Source organism: Oncorhynchus nerka, linkage group LG1 (genome assembly GCF_034236695.1).
Source record: "Oncorhynchus nerka isolate Pitt River linkage group LG1, Oner_Uvic_2.0, whole genome shotgun sequence".
NCBI lineage: Eukaryota > Metazoa > Chordata > Actinopteri > Salmoniformes > Salmonidae > Oncorhynchus > Oncorhynchus nerka.
In genome coordinates this window covers 11,260,924-11,272,878 of record NC_088396.1, presented here as the reverse complement: position 1 = coordinate 11,272,878, position 11,955 = coordinate 11,260,924, and the positions used below count along the sequence as shown (strand labels likewise).

Sequence of the window (11,955 nt, the reverse complement as noted above, 5' to 3'; positions counted from 1 at the left end):
CCCATGGCTGTGCCCCTGCCCAGTCATGTGAAATCCATAGATTAGGGCCTAATGAATATTTGAATGGACTGATTTCCTTACATGAACTGTAACTCAGTAAAAAATGTGAAATTGTTACATGTTTGGTTTATATTTTTGTAAAGTATAATAATGGGCAAATGTTGCACAATCCAATGTGGAAAGATAGAGACTTGTATTTGATTTACTGACCTTTATTTTACAGGGTGTCATATTGAGACCAAGTCCATTTTTCCAAATGAGCCCTGCACAATACAAAACACACACATCATAAAGGACAACAGGCATTCAAGCCTGAGCCTCCTCTGCAACACATTCCACATCTGTGGAGCATAAAAACCAAAGCAGCCATTCCCTAAATCAGAAGCCACCCTTGGAATCTCTAGCACTATCCAATATTGTGCTCTTCTACGGTATTCTATTGTTTTAACCTTGACGAGTGTTTCTTTCTTACAAATAGAGAGGCCCAACCCTCCTTTTGATACAATACGCAAGGGTGAGTTATAAGATTTAAATCGGCAGTAATGAATCTACGGGCACTATGGAAAACAGCATCTAGAGGTTTAAGTGTGGAAGCTGCATCTAAAACAGACATAAAAGTGGCATGGACAACTTTCTATTATCAACAGACTACACCTGCTCTATTTCTGTAGAATAATCCAATTTTGATCTCCAATTGACCATCTAGCCAGACACCAAGATATTTATAAAGAGGGAGGGAACTCAACAAAACAATTTGTGTTCAGGCTAGTAACTTCAAGGTTACTTAAGTCTGGAAAACCTAGAAAATAGCATGCATTTGGTTTTGTTTGCATTAGGTACCAACTTAAGATCCAAGAGTGACTGTAAGTGCTTGGAAATCCCGAATGCTAATGTGAAAAGGCTATGTTTACAGATGGTGCAACAGAATACCATACTGTATCATCGGCATAAAGATTTCACATTTTTCACAGTATTTCCAATGTTATTTATATACAGCGTGAATAATAATGGCTCCAGAATCAAACCCTGGGGTACCCCTTTATGCACTTCAAGGAATTGAGATTTAACCTGGCCACAATAGTCCACAAACAAGGCAGTACAATTCATTCCCCAATGTAAAGCATTGACAATATTATTTAAAAACGAATGTTGTTGCAGTAATGGTACTGTGCCCTGATCTAAACCCCAATGTGATGTACACTACCTGTCAAACGTTTTAGAACACCTACTCATTCAAGGGTTTGTCTTTATTTTTTACTATTTTCTACATTGTAGAATAATAGTGAAGACATCAAAACTCTGAAATAACACATATGGAATCATTTAGTAACCAAAAAAAGTGTTAAACAAATCTAAATGTATTTTATGTTTGAGATTCTTCAAATAGCCACCCTTTTCCTTGATGACAGCTTTGGAAACGCTTGGCATTCTCTCAACCAGCTTCATGAGCTAGTCACCTGGAATGCATTTCAATTAACAGGTGTGCCTTGTTAAGTTAACTTGTGGAATTTCTTTCCTTCTTAATGAGTTTGAGCCAGTCAGTTGTGTTGTGACATGGTAGAGGTGGTATAAAGAAGATAGCCCTTTTTGGTAAAAGACCACGGCCATATTATGGCAAGATCAGCTCAAATAAGCAGAGAGAAATGACAGTCCATCATCATTACTTTAAGACATGAAGGTCAGTCAATCTGGAAAATGTCAAGAACTTTGAAAGTTTCTTCAAGTGCAGTCGCAAAAACCATCAAGTGCTATGATGAAACTGGCTCTCATGAGGACCGCCACAGGATTGGAAAACCCATCTGTGGCATTGTGTTGTGTGACAAAACTGCACATTTTAGACCTTCTATTGTCCCCAGCACAATGTGCACCTGTGTAATGATCATGCTGTTTAATCAGCTTCTTGATATGCCAAACCTGTCGGGTGGATGGATTATCTTGGCAAAGGAGAAATGCTCACTAACAGGGATGTAAACAACTATGTGTATAAAATTTGAGAGAAATTAGCTTTTTGTTAATATGGAAAAATTCTGGGATCCTTTATTTCAGCTCATGAAACATGGAAACATGAAACACTTTACATGTTGATTTAGACTCAACATGAGTGTACTGACCGCGTAGCCTCATAGTAGATGTGATTACCAAGCCTTGCAGGTCTGGCCTTGGTGTACCTCATCCTAGGCTTGAATTGCTGTTTTGTATTCTAGGGCCTCTAGTGAGTAGTCTGGACCCTGGTTTTATGGATACACAATCTATCGTTTTTCCTGTACAGTGGCTCCATTTTAAGTCGTTTCAGGCCAAGATCCATTTTTTGGCATAGGTGCACACTGGCCTTGGGCTGATTAAATGTGTAAAATGTGCAATTGGCTCATCATCATTAGGTTAATCCAGGTCTTTAACAGGTATGCCTGACCATCATTGTTTACATTGTGTATTGGAAGTAAGTAATCACCTATAGGCCTACAGTGTATTGCATTGCAGTGAACAGGGAGTGGGTGGATATTTGGGTATTTAGACATAGTCCCCCATGAAATAACACCATATCTAGATTCTACAGACCCTACTGAGAAAATTCCAACCCTTCTTCTACTTCGGCACCTAGAATAGTTTTCTCTCTATAAGCCAATATGTAATTTATAGGCACCAATGGAGTGGGTTGGAGTAGAAAGTGTTACCGGGCATGTAGACCTCTGTCCCCCATGAAATAAAAACAATATATAGATTCTATAGACCCTAGTGAGTAGTCCCAACCCCACTTTTACTTCAGCACCTAGAATAGTTCTTTCTATAAGCCAGTATGTATTTCATTTACAGTGTATTGCATTGGGGGTATTTATTTGACCGAAATGTAATGGACATGTCACTTAAATATGAACAAATATTAATAATTGTTCGTGTTTAGACAGAAAAAAAAAGCATATATCATGACTAAATAAATACATGTTAATGTCACGTTTATAATATTAAATTGTGGACCTTTATTTTGAAAATTCCGTGACCCGGAAACACTTTTTTAAGTGTCTGACGAGATGCCGCTTGACGAGTGAGACCGCTATCTAAGCCTACTGATATTTGCAAGCGGAGTTAAAACATTGAAAATGGAAAACGTCTGTCTTGAAAGTTTAATATTAAAGTTGCATGATGTTCAGGCAGTGAAATTCGGAACGTTCACGCTGAAGAGTGGAATAACCTCGCCGATTTATTTTGATCTCAGAGTTATTGTTTCTTACCCAACTCTCATGAACCAGGTTGGTAAACACGTGTTTTCCATGAGTATTGGAAACAGCAATGTCGGCGTTCCCAAACTCGGTCATGGGGACCCTAATGGGGTGTACGTTTTGGTTTTTGCTCTAGCACAATACAGCAGATTCAAATGACCAAAGCTTGATTACTAGGGCAAAAAACAAAACGTGTACCCCTTGGGGTCCCGAGGACCGAGTTATGAAAACGCTGACCTACGTCTGTTCGGAGGTAATCAAATTGTAAAATGTATGTTACGAGCTCATTAGTTGGAGTTGAGTAAGTGTTTTGATGGGTTTGTTTGCCTTTAGGTGTCAAGTCTTCTTTATCAACGCGCCAAAGATGAGGACTTAAAATACAGCTCTGTGTGTGGAGTCCCATACACTGCTCTGCCCTTGGCTACAATCATCTGCTCCAATCACGAGCTGCCCATGCTCATCCGAAGAAAAGAAGCCAAAGACTATGGTGCGATTTCATGATGGTCAAATTTGATTGTTCTCTTTGAGTATTTTTTTAATTTTAAGCATCCCATCAGTTCAGTCTACAGTTGGAGCTAGCAAGTGTTAGAGCATTTCATCAGTCTAAATAGATTCCAGATCTCTCATATCAGACATCCATCATGGCCACAATATGTTCCATCTCTTTATCCTAGGAACTAAGAAGATTATAGAGGGGACTATTCACCCTGGAGACACGTGTCTGATCATCGAGGATGTAGTGACCAGCGGCAGCAGCGTCATGGAGACGGCTCTGGTGCTCCAGGCGGAGGGTTTAAGGGTGACTGATGCCATCGTGTTGATGGACCGGGAGCAGGGCGGCGGGGCCATGCTGGCCAAGAGGGGCATCACGCTCCACTCCGTCATCTCCATCTCCAAACTCCTCAACACCCTGTTTCAGGCAGAGCGCATCGACTCGCTCACGGCCCAGAGCGTGTGCAGGTTCATCCAGGAGAACAACACCTACAAGCCCTCTGGTGAGGAGGAGAAGAACGGCTCGCCTGCAGCCAAAAAGCCCTGCAAGCCGGCGGAGCTGAGCTATGGAGACAGGGCCCAGCTCCAGAATACACACCCTCTGGCCGCCCAGCTCCTCAGACTGATGGAAGAAAAGAAGACCAACCTATGTGTGTCGGCGGACATGACGGGCTGCGAGGAGCTGCTGCAGCTGGCCGACTCTCTGGGGCCTCAGATGTGTGTGTTGAAGACCCACGTGGACATCCTTCAGGACTTCAGCCCAGCCTTCACCCAGTCCCTCAGGGACCTGGGCCTCAAACACAACTTCCTCATCTTTGAGGACCGCAAGTTTGCTGACATCGGGAACACTGTCAAGCACCAGTATGAAGGTGATTAGTGGGCGCACTCGTTTTGCATTGCTGTGTGCCCCTCGGTGGGTGGTGTTTTCACTTTAAATGTGCAAACTCTTCCCACCCAGAGCCCCAGGCTATGCAAAACTAACACGCCCCGTGTTAAAATAGACACATTGTCCAACTCCAGCAAATAAGGGGCATTGTTGTACAGCAGTTGTCCCCTTAACCTTTTGAAACATGCTTTTCAATCTTAATTAATATCTGGTTGCTATTATTTCTAAGTCTTCTGACTGTTGTGTGTTTTCCTCTATTTCTCAGGTGGGCTCTACCAGATCTCCTCGTGGTCTCACATCGTTAATGCCCATGCGGTACCAGGCCCTGGGGTGGTGAAGGGGCTCAGTGCGGTGGGCCGCCCGCTGGACCGCGGCTGTGTCCTCATAGGTCAGATGAGCTCCCAGGGTTCCCTAGCAACAGGGGACTACACGCAGGCTGTGGTAAGCAAAGCGCTCCAGCAAGAATTTCCTCAGAATGTTCTGTCCCTCTCTAACCTCCCACAGCTCTCTGCAATGTGTTACAAATCAGGACACAGTGTCATCTTGCAGGGTCACCGTGAAAGCCGGTTTTACATTCTAGTATGTTTTAATAAGGGTGTTTGCATCGGACAAATTAACTGTAGTAATAGTTGGATTCCTTAATGTAATCCTTAATCTCTGTCATGATTTTTTGTCTCTGTCATTCCATAGGTGAAAATGGCTGAGGAGCATTCTGAATTTGTTTTTGGGTTCATCTCTGGCGCCAAGATCAGCAACAAGCCTGAGTTTGTACACATGACTCCAGGGGTGCAGATGCAGTCAGGAGGTACCACACTCTATACCTGTTAACCACTTCATCCATCCTGTCCAGTGTTCTGTCATTTTCAGAATGTCCTGTTGTAAGCTCTCCTTGCCACTAGATGGTGCTAGTGTCCAATAAATGAAGACTGGGTCACTTATCTTGGTTGTCTGTATTGGCTCCCTATTACTAACAGTGCACTACTTTTGACTAGAGCCCTATGGGCAAAAGTAATGCACTATGTTGAGAATAGAGTGCCATTTTGAATTGCAGCCCTTGTTTTCATAGTTTTTTTTTTTTACCTCTTCAGCAACAAACTAGGGTGGTGTTTTCTTCAGCACCACACTGTTCATTGATCATAATCTTCATCCTTTCTGTTTCAGGAGATGGTCTGGGCCAGCAGTACTCCAGTCCTGATGATGTGATTTGTAAAAGAGGCTCTGACATCATCATCGTGGGCCGTGGTATCCTGGGGGCCTCTGATAGGGTGAAGGCTGCTGCAGAGTACAGAGAGGCAGGCTGGAACGCATACACCAAGAGACTCAACACATCTAGCCAAGGAGACGCTAAAGACTAGGGCTACATCCTAAGTGGCACCTTATTCCATATATATTGCACTACTTTTGACCAGAGCCCTATGGGCCTTGGTCAAAAGTAGTGCACTATGTAGCACATAGGGTGCCATTTGGATGCTGACAAGACTAGAGCAGACACCACATCGCTAATGTGAAACATGATTATTCCCTCCAACCAGCTGCTGAGACCTTTCTCTTAGCCACAACTAGTTACAAAACTTGCTAAATCAACTGAACTGCGACAATGCTATTTTAACCTTTGGCGACAGGGATATGTTTCAGTTTTTTTTCTCCCATAGTGTTATTTTTATATAATCTAATTTGCCATTTTTTAAATGATTTGTGTTGATTTGTGTTGAATATGGAATTGTGAAATGAATTAAATAAATACATTTGCTGTAATTATCAGTGTTCTTTGAAGTCTATAAACATTTTATCAGGGGTGTTTTCTACAGATGGAAGACTGTCAAAAGATTAATTTTACAAAACAAACCTTGGCATTGTGTAGTAATTCATTGACATTGCAACAATCAATTGACTTGTGTTAACAAGGTATTGGTGAACCAGTGAAGTCTTTGTCCCTCTGATGATTATTTGTGATGTGCCATCCAGGTGTAGGGTTTGCTGTATACTCTAGCCACTAATAAAGCGTGAATATGCTGAGCTTGTTTCATTTTATATGGTATCTCAATCAATCAAACGTATTTATGAAGCCCTTTTTAAACCAGCCGATGTCACAAAGTGCTGTACAGAAACCCAGCCTAAAACCCCCAAACAGCAAGCAATGCAGGTGTGGAAGCGTCTGCATCTACTTTTTACTTTGTGAAATCAAGCATAGTCTACATAACACGCCAGTGTTTTCGCAAGGCAAGCTCTGATGACGAGGTAAGGAACTAATTTGCAAGCCACATGATATGAAAATATGTGTAAATGACATGATGGGGAACAGAGCAGGGGGGCAGGCAGGTGGGTTTTCTCCTACCTTCAACACAGGTGAATGAAGCCACCTTTGAATGTCCCATTCTCCACCGGTTCAGCTTGAGCACAAAGGTCAGCAAACCCTGCCATCTCATCGATTGGACCGAGCGCAAAGCACGGTTGGTTTGCATAGAGAGGGAGGGTTGGCATAATAAAGAGCTAAACTCGTCTACGTCTGCTCTCCCTCCCCTTGGCTGTTGTGTCAATATTGGACCTGAGCAACGCACCGTGCGACAGGTGTCCACTGGAGAATCCTCTCTCTTTTTAAAACCAACCTGAAAAAAAGAGGGAGAGAGAAGATAAATGGAAGGATGGCCTACCATGCCAGGAGTATATATAGGCTACCTACAACGTGCCAGACGCATTCAGTGTTGCCTATAAGATGTACACAATGCGCAGGTATTACTGCTAGTGCGTTTTTAAAATGTCTTCTCACTTTTGTTTCTCCGACAATAGAGAGGCAATGGTAAGTTTATGTCGGGAAAAATGTGTATGTTGGATTAAATTGTGAATGACAATTTTACAGACAGGTAGGCTGCATTTTTTTGTATTGGCATCAATGTTAACCTTTGCACCTTTCCAGGTGTGTGGACGCAGCGAGAAATGGAGAGTATAACGTCGTCTGCAACTGCTTTTCCAAGACGGGATCATCATATTTCGTTTGATTTTCTGTATTTGCCTCACGTTGAGCCACACGCACAATACCTGAAGATGAAGTTTTGTTCGTTCGGCTCGCGTTAAGCAGGTACAGATTTTCTACAAAACAGAAGAGCAAGTTCATACTGCGACATGAAGTCGTTCTCATTGATGCTGCTGTATTTTCCTGTCACAAATACACACTTCGAACCCCGATTTTTTGGGGGCAACTGGACAAGTAAAAAAAAAATAGTATTCTCTTGATTTATATGGATACAGTTATGTTACCATTTTTTTGTTTGTTCTCTCCATGGATTTTACTATGACTAGTTATTAGACGTATATTACCTAGTTATTTCCTTTTACTAAATACCATTAGGTTTTTTCTTTATGGACATGCTGTAATGATGATATCCAACCATTTAGCGCCAATAGTGTCATCATTATGTCAGAGTGCACCGGGAATCAGGGAGCTGGTCATTTCTTAATTGTAGCTATCTTAATCATTAACCAGCCAAGTAACAGCCATCTGATATGGACCATCTGCTGGCTGGATCCTCAGGTGCCTGGGATCTGTACCTCTGAAGAGGCAAGGCTACTCTGTTAAATGAGCTATGAAATTCATAGGTGTCTGGACATTTATTCCAGTAAATGCAGAATGTAGCCTATAACAAACAGCTCATCATAAAAACAGCACGTCATTCTCCATTGCTCATGCACTGTAAAACATTTTGCATTTCAGTTAAGCACAGAGACATCATACACTATAGGCATATCACTGCTTTGCATACGTTTCAGAAACATCTATTTTCCACCTCCGACAGTATAATTTGTAGTGCCAGTTACCCCACCACACACACACCACTTCGATGAGATGATTAACACGTGTATCTGTATAGTTCCATTCTACTTTGAGCATAACTGCAGGTAGACATTTGCATATCCCGTTTTCGTTGTATGAACGAGCCACTAAACAGCCTGGTAAAGGCTTTCCCATGTAATCATTTCTGCTCTCATGTTTCCCTACAAAGTTCCAGTAAATATTTGTTTAAAGTCAGTGTAAGGAGACTTCACAGCCCATATTCTCATGCTAGTGACAGTTTATGCTGCAGTTACACCCTAAACCTCCAACATGACACTTCCTCAACTTACTCTACAGAGCAGTTATTGGCTCTGTAAAATATGTACCCACAATATTATTTTGTCATTCCCTGGTGTCTCAGGCAAGTCTTCAATCTTTCAGTCTTTCATGGAGCAATATATGTTCTTATCATTTCATATCTGCTCTGTTTTATGGATAAACATGACTGGGACAAAATTACTTAACGAAAATTATTATTTGCCCTGTCTCAGCAACCTATAAAACTGTGTGGGATTCTCTCACAGATGCAAACAAATTGTGACTATTTCAATTCATTCTGACTATACAGATATCAAATCAACCTTCTCTTATCCTATTACATCATCTTGAGAGAATTATGTGTAAGATCAAATAAGCTCATTTTTTTCCCCCATGGGCTATTATTCTTTAGGTCTGTGGCTATCATAACACCCAGACAAATGTGTGTGTCTGTAGAAAAGCATGATTGCATTTGTGGTGCCTGTTCAACTGCTACCTGTTGCCTAAGTGGAGGACAAGTGTTGCCCTGTGGGCTGTGTGCTGTTTCAAATGACAGTTAAAGAGGTTGCTAATGAAATATGAAAATGCCTGGGGGTTGTTTCTCTTGTAACTGCCTGGCTTTACCTAAGCAGTGGAGCACAGAGGCTGGGAGAAGGAGGGGGAGAATCCAGGGCTCTGCAGCACCTCTCTGGGTGCGTCTGAAATGGCACCCTATTCCCTATATAGGGGACTACTTTTGTAGTCCACTATATAGGGAATAGAGTGCCATTTCGGAGGCACCCTGTCTTGGCCTCGGGTAAATCCTGCCTGTTTGTTGCGGTTCACTCTGATGCAGAGCCAGAGCCATTCACAGAGCAGATGTCACCTGCCTGAGCTGTCATGGCCTGTTCAAATTTGTCCTTAGGAGGATTTGTTTCTATAGCAGCAGAGAGGGGAAAAACACACAGGGAGCAGGTCATTTGGTGGTGGTCTGCGTCTGCTCACTCACTGACTATTCAGGTAGCACCAACTCACGTTGAAGCAGAACACAAGACCTGTCCATTTACAACCTTATAGCAATAAAAATAGATATTTCTGATTCACATTGGACAATAAAGTTGTATTGTATGCCACTTATCTTCTGTTGAGTTGTGTCTCCTCAAGGCGATATTCTGAAGAAAGGTGCTGTAAGTGAATATTTGCACATGTTGGGATCAGTGTCTGATCAGGTATGTGTATGGATATGTCCTTGGTTCAAACATACACAAAGCATTTCCATGACATAGACTGATCAGGTGAATCCAGGTGAAATGCATGATGCCTTGTGGATGTCACCTGTTAAATCCACTTCATTCAGTGTAGAAGGGGAGGAGACAGGTTAAAGAAGGCTTTTGAGACAATTGAGACATTGAGACAATTGAGATATGGATGGTGCATGTGTGGCACTCAGAGGGTGAATGGGCAAGTCAAAAGATGTAAGTGTCTTTGAACGGGGTAGAGTAGTCAGTGCCAGGTGCAATTGTTTGAGTCAAGGACTGCAACGCTGCCTTTTTCCCCCGCTCAACAGTTTCCGATGTGTATCAAGAATGGTCCACCACCCAAAGGACATCCAGCCACCTTGACACAACTGTGGGAAGCATTGGAGTCGACATGGGCCAGCATCCCTGTGGAATGCTTTTGACACCTTGTAGACGCCATGCTCCGGATAATTGAGGCTGTTCTGAGGGCAAAAGGGGTACAACTCAATGTATATTCTATAGCATTATCCATCATATTTTCTTGTTGTTTGAGTGGCTCACTTGAAAAAAGAGACCTGGGTCTCAATGTTGACTCCGTGTATAAATACAAATCGAATAAATACAAAATAAATTTGAAGGGTAACCTGGAACTATGAATTTGTGGGCAATAGCAGCATCACTTCCTGACAATATATCAATGCTTACGCAACCTCCCTGACTAAGTCAGATAGGCACAGGGCTGGAGGGCTTTGTTACCATGGAGAAACTGGATCCTGAGAAACAGTCTGCCTCACTTACACCACACAGTTATCACACGTACACATGTTGCCCTATAGAGGGGCATTGATTTAAAAAATAAATGAAGGGGGATAATTGTGATAGCTAAAGTTGTCTCTAGCCTGGTTCATCTCACATCACTCTATGGTTTATTAGCCGAAACGTGTAAGATACAATGAATGGATACGAGAAAATGCTGTGAGGGAGAAAAAAAACAGATGTTCAAACAATGTTGTTTGCTCTGGTTGCTGCCTGGTTGACTGGTTCTTCCAACCTGCACCTCCGCCAACTGTTTGCAGGTTGGCTACTCAGGATGGCAAACATAGTACCAGCATTGCTAAATGAAGTGGTCAACCTGTCAAAGTGCAGTGGACCATAGATTGACATTTCTATGCGTTCTCTCTTTTTATCCAACACAAATAATATATTAAATAGTATCTATAATATCTGAAATAAAATATAAAGGTATTTGTAGCCAGAGTCAAATTAATATAGACTTGCCAACACTTTTCCAATGCACAATAAGTAAATATTCATTGTTATTGTGAAAAGCATCTGATATGATCATATTTCACAGGTTCCATTTCATTTATAAACATAGAAATGGTACAACCGAGCATTTAAAAGTTTCATGAGCAATATCCCCTCTATCAGAGACCCGTGAGACCAGAGCAGAAGAATAGACTAGCCTACTACTTTCCTACTACTGCTGTAAAGGAGATAAAGATTCAAAGTAGAGTTCTGAGTTCTGAGCCTTTACTGTAGGCCCTATGTGTCGGATGCAAATAGGGAGAGCTGAATTTCCAAGTGAAATTAGGCTTCAGCTGATGAGCTGACAAATCTAATCTATCCAATGGGGGATCAAAGGCCAGCAGATGGGTGACTACTGCTCTGTCACCATGTCCACCTGCCCCAGGGCAAACAAGGCCACACAGGTAAGACAGAACAATGAACCCACCCCACTCAAAGGGGCTGCTGTACACACAAGAAATGAAGCATATAGGCACACACACGTGGCCACACACGGAGACAACAGAAAAGGGTATAACTACCATAAAAACACATTTACAGAGGACCCATCCAAGTCTGAAGTCTGATTACTTTCAATTTCCATCAGCAAGTATATTTAAGTCTACCACAGCTTTGGGGTCAATTCCATTTCAATCCAGTCAATTCAGGAAGTAAACTGAAATTCAAAATGTCCAAGTCTCCTTCCCGATCGGCACCCTATCCCTTAGTGCGCTACTTTTGACCAGTGCCACAAGGCTCTGGTCAAAAGTA

At 42.1% G+C, this 11,955-nt stretch overlaps 1 protein-coding gene across 1 annotated transcript; it reads left to right on the top strand.

The window, feature by feature from the left end:
- The first annotated feature begins 3,000 nt into the window (after positions 1-3,000).
- On the top strand, positions 3,001-6,609 carry LOC115139401 (uridine 5'-monophosphate synthase-like). Its single transcript, XM_029676779.2, has 6 exons — positions 3,001-3,245; positions 3,549-3,702; positions 3,890-4,576; positions 4,859-5,034; positions 5,284-5,398; positions 5,755-6,609. The coding sequence occupies exons 1-6, from the start codon at positions 3,096-3,098 to the stop codon at positions 5,946-5,948; spliced, it is 1,476 nt and encodes a 491-aa protein (XP_029532639.1). The 5' UTR covers positions 3,001-3,095; the 3' UTR covers positions 5,949-6,609.
- The last annotated feature ends 5,346 nt before the right edge of the window (positions 6,610-11,955 follow it).